At 44.3% G+C, this 20198-nt stretch overlaps 5 protein-coding genes across 5 annotated transcripts; 2 read left to right on the top strand and 3 right to left on the bottom strand.

The window, feature by feature from the left end:
- Nucleotides 1-997: 997 nt before the first annotated feature.
- On the top strand, nucleotides 998-2666 carry PG998_012667 (UBX domain-containing protein; the record flags this gene model as incomplete). Its single annotated transcript, XM_066879483.1, has 2 exons — nucleotides 998-1135; nucleotides 1212-2666. 2 exons carry the CDS (start codon nucleotides 998-1000, stop codon nucleotides 2664-2666), a joined length of 1593 nt encoding a protein of 530 aa, XP_066725867.1.
- A 675-nt stretch (nucleotides 2667-3341) lies between these two features.
- Nucleotides 3342-4980, bottom strand: PG998_012666 (Pre-mRNA splicing; the record flags this gene model as incomplete). The annotated part of the gene is given in 2 exon segments (XM_066879482.1): nucleotides 3342-4898; nucleotides 4915-4980. 2 exon segments carry the CDS (start codon nucleotides 4978-4980, stop codon nucleotides 3342-3344), a joined length of 1623 nt encoding a protein of 540 aa, XP_066725866.1.
- A 1145-nt stretch (nucleotides 4981-6125) lies between these two features.
- PG998_012665 (Dolichyl-phosphate-mannose-protein mannosyltransferase-domain-containing protein) lies at nucleotides 6126-9190 on the top strand (the record flags this gene model as incomplete). The annotated part of the gene is made up of 3 exons (XM_066879481.1): nucleotides 6126-6361; nucleotides 6461-8480; nucleotides 8783-9190. 3 exons carry the CDS (start codon nucleotides 6126-6128, stop codon nucleotides 9188-9190), a joined length of 2664 nt encoding a protein of 887 aa, XP_066725865.1.
- Nucleotides 9191-9910: 720 nt separating this feature from the next.
- PG998_012664 (uncharacterized protein) lies at nucleotides 9911-10522 on the bottom strand (the record flags this gene model as incomplete). Its single annotated transcript, XM_066879480.1, has 1 exon — nucleotides 9911-10522. The coding sequence occupies one exon, from the start codon at nucleotides 10520-10522 to the stop codon at nucleotides 9911-9913; it is 612 nt and encodes a 203-aa protein (XP_066725864.1).
- A 394-nt stretch (nucleotides 10523-10916) lies between these two features.
- Nucleotides 10917-12984, bottom strand: PG998_012663 (siderophore iron transporter mirb; the record flags this gene model as incomplete). The annotated part of the gene is made up of 5 exons (XM_066879479.1): nucleotides 10917-11484; nucleotides 11548-11636; nucleotides 11737-11990; nucleotides 12081-12691; nucleotides 12773-12984. 5 exons carry the CDS (start codon nucleotides 12982-12984, stop codon nucleotides 10917-10919), a joined length of 1734 nt encoding a protein of 577 aa, XP_066725863.1.
- Nucleotides 12985-20198: the final 7214 nt, after the last annotated feature.

The following is a 20198-nucleotide window of genomic DNA, read 5'->3' as shown; positions in this document are numbered from 1 at the left end:
AGGGCGTATCGCGGATGGTGGCGCCTGCAGTGCTTGGTGGAAGAAAGGCCAGGGAGACGGAGACGGACGCGGTGGGAGGTCGGTGGGCGAGGTTGACGATAAGATCATGGGGAGACGTGTAGCAAGCAGCAACAAGCAGCAGGTAGCAAGCTTAGTCGGTGTCGTTAGTGGGATGGATGGGAGGTATCAATGCGACCACTGCCCGCCTTGCCAAGGAACATTGAGTCGAGTCGGAGTGCATGGATTGAACGTTGGATTGCCAGAGAGACAGACACACCAAACACACAGTAGACAGCCAGCCAGCCAGCCAGCCAGCCTTGACCATGCTGGCGGTGGGGGGCTACGGGGGGCCATTGGTTGGTGGTCTAGCGCTTGCATGGTGCTACACCACTAACCAGTCGCCAGCAGGTGGTGGGTGGTTTGTAGATTTGTAGATCCCCAGGCAGCCAGGCTTCAGGCCAGCCCCAAGGTTTAATGTTAATGCTACCGGCACCTGGGCTCTGCCCGGGCGACGTTTCCCCCGATCGGACCAACATCACGCTCTATCACCCGCGTCGAGAAGTGACATGTAGATAGCCGAGCTGTTATTGCTGGGAGAGTATGGCTTTGAGCTGGTATGCATACCGTCCGGCTCACCTAGGCCAGGTGCGGTACTATACTACACAGACATGTGTGCACCTAAATTGAACGTTATCATGGCTCCTTCCAAAGCCCCACGGACGTCATCTTTCACTTCCACTACCCCCGGCCCGGAAGGACCCCAAGGCAATTGCGCGCACCAAATAAACTACGAGGCCACATTGCTTTTATATTCTCCCGCTTCATGCCAACGTCTCTAGACCCAACGGCTCCCGACACAGCATTCCATCTCCGGCCCCTCCGTTGCAACCATCGCCCCCTGGGCAACTGCCGCCGTCCTTGACATTGGCTCGCCCATGGGAAGTCCCGCCACTATTTACCACCACCAGCCGACCACACCCCAGCAATAGCCGTCGACATGGCCGCCGACGACACCATCGACGTAGCCCAGCTGACCCCGGACCAGCAAGCTGCCCTCGAGCAGTACACGGCCTTCACAGCACAGGATGTCAAAGATGCCCTCCCGCTTCTGGAGAGATCGCAATGGAATGTCCAGGTATGCAGGCCTCCTTGCTGATCACGTCACATATGATTGTGTATGTATGTATGTTGGCTGATTGTCGGCCTTTCAGATAGCGATAGCCAAGTTCTTCGATGGCGAAGGCCCGGATCCCATAGCCGAGGCCATGGCAGCTCAGAATTCTATACCGCCGCCCACCGCCGCTCGTCATGAGAACCTCCAAGAATCGCTTCTGGCCGCGTCCTCCCCGTTCCAACCAGCGCGAACCAACCGCCCCGACCCCGCCCCGAGGATCGTGCCGCAGCCCGAGTCCACCCACCGGCCGCCGTTTCTGATCTCTCTACTACTGACCCCGTACACCCTAGGCATGCGCGCCGTCTCGGTCTTCTTCCGCACCTTCACTTACATCCTGGCTTTCCTGCCCGCCCAGATCCGTCCTCGCGCCATCACCGCCAGCATGACAGGCGGATGGAAAGGCACCATGGGCCGACGCATGCTGCTGCCCCGCGATACAGCTGCGCGCTTCAAGAGAGAGTTCGAGGAGGAATACGGCACGCCCGAGGTGGCCACCGGCCTGCCCTTCGTCGAGACCGGATTCGCCCAGGCGCTGGATGCGGCCAAGAAGGACCTCAAATTCTTGTTGATCGTCCTCATGTCGCCTGAGCACGACGACACCGAGGCCTTTACCCGCGACACGCTGCTGGCGCCCGAAGTCAAGACCTTTATTAACGAGCCCGCCAACAACATTATTCTCTGGGGCGGCAACGTGTTGGACTCGGAGACTTACCAGGTGGCCGCCGAGTACAATGCGACCAAATTCCCCTTCTCGTGCGTTGTATGCTTGACCCCCAAGGAAGGCAGCACGCGGATGAGCATCGTGAAGCGCCTCGTCGGCCCTGTGTCGTCTTCGACCTATCTCGCTGAAATTCAAACCGCCATCAACAAATACAGCCCCGATCTCGCAGCTGCCAGAGCCACGCGAACAGCTCAGGAGGCGGAACGGAACATGAGGGAAGAGCAGGACAGCGCTTACGAGCGCAGCCTAGCCCGCGATCGTGAGCGTGCCAGACAGAAGAAGGAGGCCGAGGCGGCTGCGCGGGATGCCGAGAAGCGGGCCGCAGAGCAGGCGGCGGCGGAGGAGCGGAAAGCGGCCATGAGGGAGCAATGGCGCCGATGGCGGGCCACGACGATAGCTGCGGAACCCGATGCCACGGTCAAGGACGCCGTCCGACTGGCCCTCAAAATGCCCATGACTTCTGGTAAGGGACGCGTGGTAAGACGGTTCGCGGCGGCAACAACGGTAGAGGAATTATACGCCTTTGTGGAGTGCCACGATCTACTAGCTACGGAGGAAGAAGAGGCTTCTCCCAACGAAAAGGGATCGGTGGAGATGCCCAGCACCGAGGATTACGAGCACGAGTACGCCTTCCGCATTGCTGGTTTGATGCCTCGCGTGGTCTACGAACCAAAAGACACATCAACGCTCGGGGAGCGGATGGGGCGGGGCGGTAATCTGATTGTAGAGGATCTAGCCCCTGATGTGGACGAGGATGATGACGATAGTTAGAAGAATGGTCAGATAAGTCCGTAGACTATGCAGTGTCAATCTATATATACATGGATGGCCATTATGTTTGTGTGATATTCAGTGTCACAACCTGAACTTCAAAATGCATGTTATAGACTATGAATGTGATATTCTCCCTGCTGCGAAAGGTGATGCAATAAGATGTACAGATGACCCAGGGTGGTGTTGAATTGGTTATATTACTTGTAGTACTGCTGTGTCAGCATTGACTATCCAGCCACTTGCTGGATCGTTTCTACTACTCTACAGGCTCCGGGCAAGTTATCTAGTCGTTTGCACTTACCTGTCAGGACGCCTTCACGTATGTGATGTGCAGCACGCAGGGGCGTAATAGTCAAGTAGGGGTATCACGAAATGCGCTGTACGCTCTGCCACAAAGCTGGTAGCGACGCGCGTTAATAGAACTGCATTTGAGTATGAGCACTTTGATATCATAAAGCACGTTTTTTAGGACTGTTTCTTTACCTTCAGCTGCTCTTGTCTCATCCCAACCTGTCCTTATGCACTCTTAGGTATCATCATAGCCCCTTCGCCTTTTTCGAAGGCAGACGCTCCCCAGCCTATTGGGCATATTAGGGGGCTGGGGTTTTCTGGTTTTGACCGTCCATATTCCAATCGTACAAAGATGAGCTTCCCTCGTCAGATCTGCCCAGTCTACTGGCCATCCTTGTTCGCGAACTTTTGGTGTATCCTTGCAATTTGTTCGTCCACATTCACGCTCTGCATGTGCGTCAAGTGTGCCGCCTGGTGCGCCTGGTTCCTTACGCCGTCCGGGTTTCCGTCGTAGCTGTTCAAGGCCGTCCTCTTCCTGCGCGCCAGCTCCTCCTCGGTGGTTGGCTGTCCCGTCACCGGGTCAAAAAGATCGCTTCTTTGACTGACAAACCGTTTGAGATGGTTGGCCGCATCGGCCGACGCAAGGTTCGCTCCAGAATATCGAGATTCCGCCTTGGCCTTCTGCTCCTTCCACCGAGGATCCAGGAGCTCAATTCGCATGTGTTCCTCCAGCTCGTTGGCGGGAATCTGCTGCTTGCAAATTTGGCAAAGCGCCATGTGCGTGCCTTGCTTGTTGGCTGCGCGAACCGCAGCCCTGGGGACGTAGTTCTCCTTGATCTTCATAGGCGCACCACCCTTCGCCTCCACTTGAGCTTGGTGCATCCTTTGGCGGGCTTCTTCTCTCTCCCGAATCCGCCGCGCCTCATCGTCTTCTTGCATGCCGTTCGGCCTTGTGGGCGGCGCCATACCATAAGCAGCCTGCGCAGGAGGTGCCATTTGCTGTGCCGGGTACTGCTGCTGCTGGGCAGGATACGCGGGGTGCTGTGGGAGGTTGTAGGTCTGTTGTGGCCCAGACTGGTAGCCATTGAAACTTGCGCTGTCTTCTTCCGAGGGGAAGCCTTCTTCGATGCGCAAATTGGCGTTCACGGACACCCGGGCCTTCTGCTCAAGTGAGGCAAATTGAAGGTCGTTGAGTGAGGTGGGGGCCGGAAGCTCGGCCTGGTCGTCTGCCTCGGTGAACACGATGGTCTCGACCACGACAAAGTTATGCCAGTCGATGGAGGCGTAGGACATACGCTCCTTCTCAGCGTCCTCCTCCTTCTTCTGCTTCTCCTCCTCTTGGTACGAAAGCCACTCTGCTCGTTGTTTTGCTCGCGCCAGAATGTGGTATTTGTCGTCGATGTTGCGCTGCAGCTCGGCCACGCGCTCTTTTTGGACTCGGCCGCCTTCGCCGTCGATGCCGCCGGCGCGCAGCAGCATAGAGTACTGGTCGATCAGGTGTTGGAAGAAGTTGTGCAGACTGTGGTTGGGCCGTAGGAAGTCGAATTGGTAGTTGCCAGCCTCACGCTGAGACAGAGCCGTCATGAATTGCCTCCCATTCTTGGCCACAAACAAGGCCGTGAGCTTGACGACTTCGAGATCCTGGGCACTGATGTTGGGCATGCGGGCGGAGAACTGGAAATCCGGGGGTTTGGGAGGGCCGACGGGCTTCTGTTCGACGGGGGCGGCGGCCTCGGCAGCACGTCCGGCGGCAACGGCCGTGCCTCTTCCTTCTTTGATCTCACTCAGGCGCCATAGGTAATAAGGGTTGTAGGGGTCGGTAGGGTTCAGGAAGCTGAACTTGGGGTTGGTCTTCTCCTTCTCGCGAATGCGCTCCTCGAATGGCAGGCCATTTCGGGCGACGAAACCAGCAGTCTTTTCCAAGATGGTTCTGAATTCCTTGGGAGGGGAGGACGATGCCCTGAGGCGGCTTGATATCATCCAGGACAGCTGCTGCATCTCCGTTAGCCGTCGCGGCCATCGTGACGTAGGCAAAGTGATCGTGACCCTTTCAGTGTCAAATGGTAAAATTGCGTCAATCTTGGAGCGGCAGAGTGTGGATGGCTGCTGGGTTCGTGGGTATGGCCTCGTGCGTTGTTGCTGCCAAGTCGACGCTGCAGTGGTTGTCGCGTACACGTTGTAGGGATGGATGCGAGTTAAAAGAGGCAAGCAAGTAGCCGTGAAGCTCCAGTTGTTGTATCAATCCAATCAACCAACCAGGTCGGGTCCGTAAGTTATTGCTAGCGTGAAATTTTCCCGTCGCATATGAGGAATGCCTCAATGCTGGGACAAGGCGGTGGAAGGTTGATCCGGTGGTGGAGACAGCGCGCTTAAGCAGCTCCAGCCACAGCCACAGCGTAAGCGACGACTCTGGCGACGAGTACTTGCACCGACGCGACGCGCCACCAGAGGTACATGGCAGCCGTGTCGGATACCTGGCACCCCCCTGCAGAGTGCTTCTGGCCCCCCATGTCCCCGAGCGAATAAGGCCACTTGTTGCTTGGGGGTACATCTTGCACATCTTGGGTGGGAGGACTGGTGCGAGAGTCCCAAGATAGCACACGCCAAGGTTCTACAGGTCGACGAGAGCTGATGGCCAATTGGGGACTTTGGCCCGTGAATCCAATTCCACCCCCTTTCACGAATCCTCCTAGACTTGCCATCCGAATTGGCCCAGCCCGCTAGTCTAAAAAATCCATCTGGCCTTTACTCCGTGCCTGGCTTCAATATCGACCAATTCCTCCCAGCATTTCCCCCGAACCACAAGGGCTGATGAATTGGACTTCTCCTCCCTGTCGAGAAATTCCTTCTTCTTCATTCTCACAGGATTGTTTCTCTATGTTGTCCTTGTAATGAGCAACTTTGCTTCTTGACCTTCGTTCATTCTCTTGACCCGTCCTTTTCTTTTCTCTATTCAATTTACCAATTACTGTCCGACACATGCGATACGAGCTCGTAGTTCGGCCGCAGCTCCTATTTTAGCGGATCCGGGCACCTCGACCAGCACAGCGTGTAGCCCCAGAAAAAGAAGCCACGCATCCCCTTTCGATCCCTCCTCGACCTCTTTTACATCGCGACTTCGACACACCGGGATTGTCGGTATAGCATCCCATATCGATCCTCAACATGGCGAAAGCCACCACAGCAAAGCCCAAGGGCGCCTCTAACACGGCCGCCCCCAAGGGCAAGCTCCAGGCTGTGAAGAAACACGACGACTACACCTCCGATGGTGTCGACGACAATGACGTCTTCCTGCTGCCCATCTCTGACTACCAGGTCATGACAGTGGTGACCATTCTCGGTGCCATTGTGCGCCTCTTCCGCATCTACCAGCCAACCAGCGTCGTCTTCGACGAGGTCCAGTAAGTTTTGTCCCCCAGGTGACTCCCGCTCCCGTGCTGGCTCTATGGAAAACTAACCATGCCTCTGCACACAATAGTTTCGGTGGCTTCGCTTCCAAGTACATCAAAGGCCGGTTTTTCATGGACGTACATCCCCCCGCTGGCCAAGATGCTCATCGCCCTCTTCGGTTGGCTCGCCGGTTTCAACGGAGACTTCGATTTCAAGGACATTGGCAAGGATTACCTCGAGCCCGGTGTGCCTTATGTGGCCATGAGAATGTTCCCTGCTATCTGCGGTATCCTGCTGGTCCCCACCATGTTCTTGACTCTCAAGGCTGTGGGCTGCCGTACGGCTACAGCTGCGTTGGGTTCCTCCTTGATCATCTTCGAGAACGGCCTCCTTACCCAGGCCCGACTGATTCTTCTTGACTCGCCCCTGGTTATTGCTACCGCCTTCACGGCCCTGGCATTCACATCCTTCACGAACCAGCATGAGCAAGGCCCTTCCAAGGCCTTCAGCGCCGCTTGGTGGTTCTGGCTCGTCATGACTGGACTGGGTCTGGGTGTTACAGTCAGCATCAAGTGGGTGGGTCTGTTCACCATCGCCTGGGTGGGATCTTTGACCCTGGTTCAGCTATGGGTACTCCTGGGCGACACCAAGACCGTGACGATGAGGATCTTTGCCAAGCATTTCATGGCCCGCACTTTCTGCCTCGTCATCATCCCGGTCACCTTCTACATGGCCATGTTTGCCATCCACTTCCTGTGCTTGACCAATCCCGGTGAAGGAGACGGTTTCATGAGCTCCGAATTCCAAGCAACACTGAACAACAAGGGCATGCAGGATGTTCCCGTCGACGTTGCCTTTGGTAGTCGGTTGTCCATCCGACATGCCAACACTCAGGGCGGATACCTCCATTCGCATCCTCTCATGTACCCCACCGGCAGTCAGCAACAGCAGATCACTCTATACCCCCATAAGGATGAGAACAACGTCTGGCTTATGGAGAACCAGACTCAACCTTTGGACAGCAAGGGCGAGGCCATCAACGGCACAGCTGCTTGGGACAACCTTCCGGAGATGCCTTACATCAAGGATGGTGATGTGCTTCGACTTTACCATTTGCAGACTCACAGACGCCTTCACTCTCACGATGTTCGACCCCCGGTTTCCGAGGCCGAGTGGCAGAATGAGGTTTCCGCTTACGGATACGAAGGCTTTGCCGGCGACGCCAACGACTTGTTCAGAGTCGAAATTGTCAAGAAGCAGTCGAGCGGTGCCCTCGCCAAGGAGAGACTTCGAACTATCCAGACCAAGTTTAGACTTGTCCATGTCATGACCGGCTGTGTGCTGTTTTCGCACAAGGTCAAGCTTCCCGATTGGGCATCCGAGCAACAGGAGGTGACATGCGCCAAGGGTGGTACTCTGCCCAACAGCGTCTGGTATGTCGAGTACAACGAGCACCCCCAGCTTGGTGCCGATGCTGAAAAGGTTAACTACGAACAACCCGGCTTCTTTGGCAAGTTCTGGGAGCTTCAGAGAGTCATGTGGAAGACGAATGCTGGACTTGTCGAATCGCACGCCTGGGATTCTCGACCTTCTTCGTGGCCCATTCTTCGCCGTGGTATCAACTTCTGGGGCAAGGACCACCGTCAGATCTACCTTGTTGGTAACCCGGTGGTCTGGTATACTAGTACCCTGGCCGTCGTCATCTACGTCCTCTTCAAGGGTATTGCCGTGCTCCGATGGCAGCGTAGCTGCAACGACTACAGCAACGCGACCTTCAAGCGATTTGACTATGAGATTGGCACTGCGGTGCTGGGCTGGGCCTTCCACTACTTCCCCTTCTACCTGATGCAGCGACAGCTTTTCTTGCATCATTACTTCCCCGCTTTGTACTTCGCTGTCATGGCTTTCTGCCAGATTTACGATTTTGCCACTGCACGATTTGCCATTCCTGGTGTTCGCGAGAACCCGATCATCAACAAGGCTGGCGCTGTCGCTTTGTTGGCTATCAGTGCTGTCGTATTCGCCCTGCTGTCCCCTCTTGCCTACGGCAATGCTTGGACTAAGAACGAATGCAACCGTGTGAAGCTATTCGGCACCTGGGACTGGGACTGCAATACTTTCCTTGATAGCGTGAGTGTTCCTACCCATGGCCTGCCCGTGAGGGGAAGAGGTTAAAGAACGATATATTTTGGTGGAGATGGCTTCATTCTAGAGTGTCTCTTACCTAGAGTGGGCAACTTTGATGGGTCCATGTAGACTAATGACGATTCTCGAATAGTACGATGCCTACGCCCAGCTTCCGCAGAGTAGTGTCAACACGGCCCAAACGTCTCAGCCCGTCGTGGATAATCAAGCAGCACAGCCGCCCCCGCCCCCGGTCCAACAGGAGCAAGCAGCCCAGCAGCCACTGAATCCCCCCAAACGGGGAAGAGGGCGCGCCGGGAATCTCCGGGGCGCCCAAGTTCGAGCCCCAAGGCCAGAAGGTAATTGGGCGCGAAGAGAAGATCGAGTACAGGGATCAAGATGGAAATTTGCTGGACGAAGAGCAGGTGAAGGCCCTCGAAGGGAAGGTCGAGTTCAAAACCAGATACGAGACGCGGACGCGCGTCGTCGACGCCGCGGGACAAGAGCTCGAGTCCCCTCCTGAGTTGGCCGGCCAGGGCGTTGCCCCGCCGCACCCTGACGTCGAAGGTGCTGAGAGCAGCACCAAGCAGCTCAAGAAGGACGAGCCCCTTCCCGCCGAAGATGTCGTCAAGAGCAAGGATGGTGAAAAGGAGGCCGAAAAGGAGAAGCCCAAGCCAGCCAGCGAGGGCAACGAAGCTACTGCTGCTAGTTCCTAAGCAAGACGTGTTTGATCATGTCGGAAAATATGGGTGATGGGAGCGAGGCTTCCAAATGTATGAGTAATTAGCTATGGTCGCTTCTGATCAGTCCCATCTTAATGAGCAATATAGGGGACCAAGCTGGAAAAGGAGCTGCTTCCAAATTTCTTTAGTCCAAAGTTTCTACCCTACGAATCGTGCAATTGCCTGCGTGCCCATGTGCTTGTAATAGGGCGACCCCGACACTCACAACACATGTTGTTTTAGTTCAAAGTAGCAAGTTATGCACTGTGGGCTGAAGAGAATCGTCCCATAATGCACATATTGCCTGTAGACCAGATGGGACAGGAGGACATCAAGAAATACATAGTGGTCCCTGGTTACGAGTTACGCATTTGAAATATTATATCTCTCGTACAGTGTTGACTTGGCTTTTGGTGATAGACCTGACTCGGTTGCCGATGTACGCGTGCCCATGTTTCTGGACAACACAACCCAGTTTCTTCTTGTCTGGGATCTATTTTCCTCACGTTGGATGGACTGGAAGTGTGCATTGGCGACCCCGTGTTTGTCGGGGCCCAGCCATGGCTCCCGTTGATTCATGCGTCAGGGTTCAGACCATGTAGTCGACTGGTCGGCGGGCTTGTATTACCCCTGGCATTGTCTAGTGTCGAGGGGCGTGGGAAAATATGCAGGATGATCGATGTCTAGAACAAGTTCACCTCCCTCTTCCTTTACTCAGTCTGCCCGACCATCGATTTTGGACATGACCTGGCCGCGGACGTAGGGCGGCGGGACCTCGCCGACGCCGCCGACCATCAGCTCCTCGCGCGTCTCGACCTGGGCGTAGTCGGGTAGGGCGTTGTCCGGGCTGGCCTCGTTCCAGGTGCCGAGCAGGTCTTCGGGCGGCATGCGCAGCTCCTCGGTCAGCTGGGCGAAGCGGGCCGAGTACTCGCGCAGCACGTCCTCGCCCTCGCGGAGCCACTCGGTCAGCTGGTCGCGCCGCTGCTGCACCTCTTCCCGCGTGGACGTTGAGCCCGCCGTCACCGAGTTGGGCCCGCCCGTGTACGGCGGCACATCCGAGGCCGAGTAGGCGGGCAGCTCGGGGTCGCCAGGGGCTTGTTGTTGCTGGTCGGCCGAGGATGGCGGCGGACCAAAGGGGTCGGCGGGGGTGTTGCTCATATGGCCATAGCGCTGCAGCCAGAGGTTGTGCTCGCGCAGTGCGGCCCGCAGCTGGTCCAGCTCCGAGGCCAGGCTGGGGATCAGGCGGCGCAGGTCGGCGTAGGCCGAGCGTGACTCAGACTGGTCGGCGCTCTCGCCGGTCTGAGCATTTGACGGACCTGACGCCATCTTGTATGCTTTTGCCAGACTAGTGGTGCTATTCTTGTTGACGTTGGGTAGGGGTCGTGGTCGAGCCCATGTCGGTACCTGAGAAAGCAGAGAATAATTGATAACAGTTGACCATGACGTGGAAGTGGGTGGGGCTAGGCTTGGGACCGCCTGCCCACTCGATCAGCAGCTACGCCTGCCACCACTTACTTCCACTTACTTCCACTTACTTGCCTGCACAGCATCTCCGTCATAATTTTTTGTTAACCGTGTATCAAACTACCTGTCTTTTGCTATATGCCACTCCTTCTCCTTCCCTTACGACGCTCGCTCTGGTTTTCGCCCAGAAACGCAGCTTCGCTCCTCACATCGTTGCACGTATCAATTCAGCATGCCCCCTGCTGATACCCCTAACCTAGAATATGTTGCCTCTTGCCTTCTTCTCACCGGACTGGTTCTTCTTCACATTGATGTTCTTCCAGATGAAAACCGCAATAACTAGGAGCGGGATGAGCGAGGCGCCCACAATCACCATGAGTCGCATCACATATCCGTAAGCCTCAATGACAGCATCGCGAACCGGCGTTCCGATGGGCTCCGCCATTTGGTTTTCGATTGATCCGTAGATGGACGCCGCCTGGTCCTTGGCGTAATCCGGCAGAAATTCAACCAGTTTGCCCGGCAAGATATTCGTCCAGATGCCACCCGCAATAGCGTAGCCGATGCTGGAGCCAACCGATCCAAAGAGGCCGTAAATGGCAATGGCCACAGCCACGTTTTGGTGGTCCACGGACGCCATGAGGGCGAGCTCCGACATGGTCGTAAGCATGCCCGTGGAGAAGCCCACCAACACCTGGCACATGGTGAGGTAGCCAACGTCGGCCCCGGGCACTCGGAAATGGATGATGAGGGCAGTTCCGAGGATGTAGATGGGAACGGCCGCCATCGCGGGCCACTTGGCATGGCCATTATACCGAATGAACCTACGACACGCAATTAGTACAACACGACGGTGTGATGATACACATCAGTGTTCTTCGACTTACAGGGCGATGAAAGGGCCGGTGAAGTAGGCCGTAAGAGAGTACGCGTTGAGCACATAGTTCGAAATGCTGATGCTCAGGCCGTTGACGACCTGGAGGTATGAGCCGTAGTAGGCATCCCAAACACTGAAAACCATACTATGTCAGTACAAATGCACGCAAGGGCAACATCACGTGGCCAGGGAGCCTTACAAGGTTGACAAGAACACGAGGAAGTACGTCAGCGCTGCGCCAAGAACGGTTCGGTCCTTGAGAAGTGCGAAGGGGGAAGAACTGGACCGGCGCGAAGTACTTCTCCCAGACCAGGAACGCCACGAGTGATACCACTCCTATGACAATCATGACGATAATGCTGGCGCTCTGCCAAGAATGGTTCGCAGACGAGACGAGACTGAACGGCAGCGTGATGAGGGTGAAGCCCGCCGTGATGAGGATCGCACCGAGCACTGGGGTCATGTTAGCCTGCCGTTATCGTATAGTAATCTCGTCGAGGGCCATGTGGGCGTAGCTCTCTCCCGGCGGGGGGCTTTGCTCACCATCAAAGTCAATAATGTAGTACTTGGCCGATTCAAGCCGTGAACGACCAGATTCGGGACGGATCAGGCCGAGTTTCTTGGCCTTGCGCTCATGGTACCACATGACGCCGACCACGGGCGCGGAAAAGACGAGCAAGATGATAAGGAACGAAGCGAAGGCCCAGCGGAAATTGGCCTTGTAATAGAAAAGCTCGGCGATGACGGGACCGGCGAAGGTGGTGCAGAGGTTGGGCGTCGAGTTGATGGTGAAGATGATCATTCGATTTCGCAGGGACGTGATGTCGGCGACGAAGACCTGGATGATGAATCCAAGAGCCACGTTACCTACCCAGTAGAAGACCTGAGCAGCAGCATAGGTCTCGACATTCTGGCAGAGGGCCTTCATGATCATGCCGACAGTGATGAGGAGGAGCGCGCCGATGAAGCCTTCCATGCGGCCGCGGATGTCGATAAGCTTGCCGATGCTCAGAGTTACTACACCACCGATAATTCTAGCGGCGATATTGATGACGGCAAGGAGGCCGTGTTGGTCGAACGAGCTCGTGATATAGGGGCTCAGAGCTCCTTCGATGGAGCCGAGCATGGCGGCAACGAAACTGACAAGCCATAACCTACGAGGGAAAAGGGGGAGAACCGATCAGTATATGTCCACAGTTCGGATGATTCCGGATCCTTTATGTTGTTTTGCTCACAGGACGAAGGTAGACCATAACGCCTTCTTGGACCAGACAGCCGTGATAGCTTCAACGCGCTTCACACCTTGGGCGTGGGTTGAGTTGCCATCCGACTCGGATTTTCCATCGGCGCCCTCATGCACCTCGTGAGTCGGAGGGGCTTTGTACTCGGCGGCACGCTTTTCCATATCGTACGGCTCAGACGAGACCACTCCAGCAGGGGAAGCCATTGTGAGTGGCTATATCCAAATTGCTAGGCACAAGCAATGATTTGGGGACGGGGCGAGGGGTTGGTAGGGATCGACAAAGGAAGAAGACAGGAACAGGCAATTCTGGCAGCGCAGCACCCGACATATATGCATTTTTCTACAGCAGGGGACCAAGCTCCTCCACCGAGGTCGGCCAAGACCTTCAAGGGGAGGGAAGCGGGAAATGCCAGAGACTCGGGTCTGGAAACTGGAGTCATAAGCAGCCCACCCATCATGCAGTATCCGTCTCGTTGGACGTATGGATGTGCAAATTCTTCCACGGGCGAGGTTGGCCAGACCCCCAGTCGGTTAACCCAGTCCAGGCAAGTTCGCGCTGAGTGAAAATTGCAATACGCCGAGGCCAGGGCCCGCCAAGAACAGCCAGTCCTGTTCTATTGTGCTGGGTTGGGGATGGCCATCGAATGAGCTGATTTTATCAGATGATCAGATAAGATGGCAGCGGGGACGTTGCATGGACCAGCCCTGTTAGCCCATGCAGGGTGTGGGTGTGGGCATGAATGGCGCGGTTCGCGACTAGAGGACTCCTCCATACACGGGACCGACCGGCAGGCCAGTTCTCTCGTTTTCTCGCCTCCCACTCCTGCTGCTGCAGTGTCGACCTGCTCGAAGGAAAGCCGGGAGCTATGCAGCTTGGCAGCTGAGTATGTAATAGGCTCGGACCTGGTAGCTGTAACCAGTGCATAGCGTTGCCGTCACCGGCCTTGGCGCGCACGAGCTTCGGATCAGATAACTCAATTGAGATCTACCCATCTTAACGCTTAGAGATATAAGATCACACCCCCCCTTACTAACTCCCAAAAACAATAACAAAAGTCAGATCTCAATTTTTAGAAATAACATACTTAAACAAGCCCACACTAGCCTATAATTTCGGTTATTAAATTACTAAAGCAACCGCTACGCTCCGAGCTTACTTAGAGCTCGGTACATTACCGGCGCGGCTCTTAATAATTAAAAAAGCCGTTTTTAAGATACCTTAACGCTGTTATTATAATACCGAATATACCCTAATAATAGCCGGACTTAAATAACATTTTAAATAATATATTAATATATACCTATAAATTTAAAAGAGTTATTACTACCTTTTAAAAAGTAATTTAAGCTTATAATAAAAGTAATAATGTTATTAGTATACCTAGTATATATATTTTTACCTTTTTATAAATTTATTAAAACATTCTTAAAAAAGTTTTTATATCAAATAAAGGTTTAAATATAAAAAACCTATTTAAATAAAATCGTTATAATATAATAATAATAAATAAAATATATTACTTATATTATAAAAGCTTTATAAATAACAACTATAAACAATAGTACTATAACGGCTACTATTAACCCTTTATAAAGTATTAAAAATAACGTCTATAGCTAAGCTATTATAATAGCTAGACCTTTAATACCACCCCTAATTATTAAAACTATTAAAACTTAAACCTTAATTATAAAAGAAATTTATTAAAAATACCTTACTCCTATTAATAAAAGGGAAATTATTATTAAACTATATAACTTAACTAAAGATAATAATAAAAATAATAAAGTTATAAAATCTTAACTATAAAGTAATATAACTAACTATCTTAAAACCTTTATTAACTATATTAATAGGGTTATTTATTAAAGAGTTATAAACTTAAAAACTTTAATAAATACTCTAATAACCGATAATATCCCGGTAGCCCCTAAGCTATATAATAATATAGAGGTTAATAATACCGTCTTCCTTAAATCTAAAGATATTTAAATATATATTACTTTTATTACTTAAGCTAAAGCTTTAATTAAATATATTAATTAATAAATAAAGTTCGTTAAATCTAAAGCTAAAGTAATAATACCTACTTATAATATTATTATCTACAGCCTTCCTATAAATACTTTCTCTTAAAATTAACTCTTAAAAAAGGTATAATAACTTAAAGTATTAAATATTAACCTAATTTAGGATAATGTAATTACTTATATAAACTAATTTATTAAAGAAAGGGTTATAAAGTTTATTAACTCTTTTATAATATAATTTAATTATACTAAATTTATAAATAAATTAATCCTATTTAAATATATCTAATTTAATAAAATATATCTAATAAAATACTATAATAGAGCTTATTAAATTAAATAATACCTTTAATATTAAAAATATAATTATATTACTACTTAATACACTATTATATATAATATCTATAACTTCTACTCTAATCTTTATAATATATAAAAGTACTTTATCTATATAATCTATAACCCCTTTAAATATAATAATTATTATTATTAATACCTTACCTAAAACCTTAAATATAATTATTATAAATAAAAATATTAATAAATTTAAAAAGTATTAAAAAATAAAATTATTTATTAGCTATAAATACTAATATATACATTATTAATTATTAAAACCCTTAAAATTATTACTATTATCCCTATTATATAAGGATTACCTATACTATAAAGGTTATTTATACCGCTAACTTTAAAAAATTATTTAAAAACCTATTAATATTATTAATTATATTAGCGCTAATACCTATAATAATACTTATAATAATACTTATTATAGTATTAACGTTAATAATTACCTTAAAGCTAATTATTATAATAGCTACCCTAGAGCTAACTATTATACTAATTACCCTAAAGCGACCCTAGGAAATACTAGCTCAGAACCTAGCTAGCCTACTCTAACAAACCCAGGACCGAGCTACGCGGAAGTAGCTCGCCCGGGATACTACTAACACTACTAACAGCCCCCTAACAGCCCCCTATATACCACTAGCCCTTTAAGCTACTAAAGTTACCGAACCCCCTCTAAAAACTATACCGGTATTAGCACTTTCTATTATATAAATACCCTCTAGAACGATCTTCTAACCGATTTTAATTTATAACCCTTTAGAAGCTTCCTCTAAAGAAGATAAACTTATATTTAATATTTTAATAATAAAGATTTAAAATATATTAACCCGTTTAAATAATATTAAAATAGATATTAACTTTAATATATTATATATAACCCGATATTAATTATAAATATTAAGAAAAGAAAAAGAAAGGAAAGAATAAAAACTTAATTATACTTATATTAAAAAACCTTAACCTTTCTATTAATTTAAAAATAATTTATATAATAAATTAATAAGTTTAATACCCTTTAAAATTTATATAATACCGGAAAGAAAGAAGAAAAAGAAAAGAAAAGGTATATTAAAAGTTATTAGATTTAAACTAGATATACCGTCTATTACTTATATTATACCTTATAAATAAAGTATAATGTATAAAGCTTTAAAACTAACGCCTTTAAAATATTATACTTCCTCTATTAAAGGATAAAAATAATTTTAAAAAGAAAGTAATAAAGAATTAATTAGCTTTATTATTTCCGATATCCTATTTTAAAAATAATATTTAATATATCTATATTATATATTTTATAATATAATATTAAAAAATTTAAAAATATAGTAATAATATCGCTATTTTAAGACCTGAAAGTCCTAAAATATAATATTATTATTATTTAAAAACTTTAAATTAATGAAATTAAATATAATAGTTATAACTTAAAGGTTTAAACCTTTATCTTCTAGCTCTTTATATAAAGAGTTAAGCTATTTAATATAATATTCTTTATTAATAAGAAATTTAATTAATTTTAAATTTCTTTTATTAATTATAATATTAATATTATAATTATAACTATTACCTATAATACTAGTTTAATTAATATTAACTTATTATATATATATAATATATATAATAACTTCTTAGAAAACTAACTTATTAATACCCTTTAAGAATTAAATACTATCTTTATAAATACTAAAGATATATATAATAAATTAGATTATGTTATAGTAAGCGATTTTAATATAAAGGGCTTAAAATAAGCTATTAAAGACTTTAATAATAAAAGCTTAATATATTAAAACTTTCCTTATTTTAAAAACCTTTTATACATAAAATCTCTTTAAATAATATTCTTAGAGGGTACTATTACTTAAAAAGAAAGTAATTTAATTTTTATTATTAATTTAATAATTTATAACTTTATAATAACTAGAAAATTTATAAAATACCAATATATAAATAAGATATACCATAATTTAGATTAGTAATTAATAAATACTATTATTTAATTACGTACTATTAAAGCTATAAATATATTATTAATAAAGCTTTAAAAAATATTTTAATAAATATATTTAGAGTTAAATTAATAACTTACTTTTTAAAGTTTTAAAGTAAATTATTTAATTAAGATATAGTTAATATTTTTTAAAAAGTAATTACTGCCCTTTAAAATATTATAAAAAATACTAACGTGGTTTACTATTAAGCGAGACATATTATTAAGCGAGACACTATTTTTACCGACCTTCCCTATTAAACTTTGACATATTTTATCTCTATAACTATAATACCTAATCCTTTATTAGAAAGTAAGCTTGAATTAATAGTTTAAGTAACGCGAAATCTTTTAAAACCTATTAGTTAACGAGTTACTATAAAAGTGTATAATATCTTATTATCTATACTTAACTATTAACTCTACGGCTAAACCTTATAACATAAAATCTAATATCTATAGTAAAAATTAATATTAATTAAAGAGGAGGTATTATATAAATATATAATCGACTTAAATACTTGAGGAATACCTCTTAAAATCGCTAATATAAAAAATATAATTAATCTTTTTTATAAAAGCGTGTAATAACGAGCGCGTTAAGAAGTATTAAGTTAAATACTTTATCGACCGTAATTTAGATTTAAAGATTAAAATAAATTAAAAATATAATTATTAAAAGGCTTTTTATAAAGATTTAAAAGTTATTTCCGATTAATTTAAATTAATTATAAATATAAAAGTTAAATACGATATTATAAATAAAGATATATAGAATTTTAATAAAATTAGCTTTATAATAAGCGTTATCGATTTAATATTTATTATAATATATACTAATTAATTTAGAAAAGCGAAAATAATTTAACTTAATAATTAAGAATAGTTAATAATAATAAAATATATTAATTTATAAAACTAATATATTCCGCCATTCTTAATTATTTAAAACTAATATTACCTTATAAACTAGTTATATAAAACCGACTTATTAAATAATTAAGTAATTAAACCGATTTCTAACAGCTGGACCGATAACGAGACGGGCTTAAACTAGATTAAATACTTTAATAAATATATTAAAGTATAAATAAAAGGTTACTATTACCTCTTAATTCTAAATAATTATAAAAACTATATTTTAACCGAATTCGAGATATATTATAAAGATAACGGCATTATTACACTTAATATACTTCCCTATTTATCTTACCTACTCTAGTTATTAAATATTATACTTTATTTACTATTAAAACGTACGTATTTAAAGGAAATCGAGCTATTTATAAAGGCCTTAATAAATTATATTATAAAGCTCGAGTTCCTTATTACCTTTAAAGCTATATATTTTATTATTTTTATAGAAAACAATATTAAATTTAAATTTAACGTATTTAATTTAATACCTTATAATTTAGATAAAGTAATTAATAAGCTAGATATATATCTCTAAACGCCTATACCTAACCCGTTATATTCAGGGATAGCTAATAGCTATAACCCTTAAACACCTTCTAACCCTTAATAAATAATAAAGTACTCTACTTTCAGGCTTAGAAATTAGTCTGACTGATTTAGTCTTAATCACTTTTTAGTCTGACTAAATTAGTCAGTAGACTGACTAAAGTCAGTTAAAATTAGTTAGTGACTAATTTAGTCAGACTAAATTAGTTAGTAGACTGACTAAAGTCACTTTAGTCTTTAATCACTGACTAATTAGTCGACTAATTAATCAGTTTTTAGTCACTTATTTTAAAAAGATTATAATTAATTACCTCTATTTATATATTAATTTATTTTATTTTATATTATTTTATGTGATTTTATACTAAATATAAATGATTAACTTTATCTTTAAGTTTTAAATATTTAATTTATTCTAAATATAATATATATTATATTAAATATAATAGCTATTTATTAAATTTATAAAGTATTATTAAATAGAGATATTACTTTCCTATTTTCCTTAAATAGCCCTTTATTAATTAAATTATTTATTTAATAATAATTTCTTTTAGACTTCTAATACTTAAAGTTCTTAATTATAAAAGCTAAAAGTTAAAAGTTTAGTTATTTATTAACTTTATGAATGTAATACTTATTCATTTAATGTTAAAAGTTTTATAAATAAGATTACTACTTCTATTATAATATATTAATATATTTTAAATATTTAAATTATTTAATTTATTATAAATATATTTAAAACCTTTTATTCTTGAGTTCTTAATCTTTTAAGTTAAAAACCTTCAACTTAATTATTAAATAACTTTATAAATAAAATAGGTATTTAATTAATCTTAAATTATTTTGATAAAGACGTATTAAATAGAATATACTTTAAATATATAGTAAATCATTATATTATTATTTAATTTATTACTTAAAATATTTAAGATTTAAGAATAATTAACTTTTAGAAATCTAATTAAAGCTTAAAGTAACTTTTAAGAGAAAAGATTTAGAAAGTAAAATTTAAAACACTTTTAAATATAAGTGTTAATAACTTAAATATATATTATAATAAAGTAAAATATTCTTTAAATATATATTAAAATCTTATATTATTATATTTATTATATTATTCAAAGTATTTAAATTAAAGAACTCTTATAAACTTTATAAACTTTTTTAATACTTTATACTTTAAACTTATATATCTTAATATATATAAGAACTAAAAATATAAATTAAATAGATTTAAATAGCTCTTTTAAATATTAATTTAATTATTTAAGTAACTAAAAAGTGTCTAATTTAGTCGACTAAAAACTCAGGCCTTTAGTCTTAGTCTTAGTTAGTAGACTGACTAAAGTTAGTGGAAATTAGTTAGTGACTAATTTAGTCAGACTAATTTAGTTAGTTAACTAACTTTAGTCTGACTTTAGTTACTGACTAAATTTAGTCATTAGTCTTAGTCATTAGTCTTAGTCTTTTTTTAACAAGCCTGATAAATATAACCCCGAAATTATTTAAATACCTTTAAAAAGAGAGTTAATATTAATTATGATTACTTAAGTTGAAAAATTAAAAGAAC

The sequence above is a fragment of the Apiospora kogelbergensis genome, assembly GCF_038363985.1.
Source record: "Apiospora kogelbergensis strain CBS 113332 chromosome Unknown utg000008l_segment0_segment0, whole genome shotgun sequence".
Classification (NCBI taxonomy): domain Eukaryota; kingdom Fungi; phylum Ascomycota; class Sordariomycetes; order Amphisphaeriales; family Apiosporaceae; genus Apiospora; species Apiospora kogelbergensis.
Note: the sequence above shows the minus strand (reverse complement) of the source record. Positions and strands in the feature narration are given on the sequence as shown.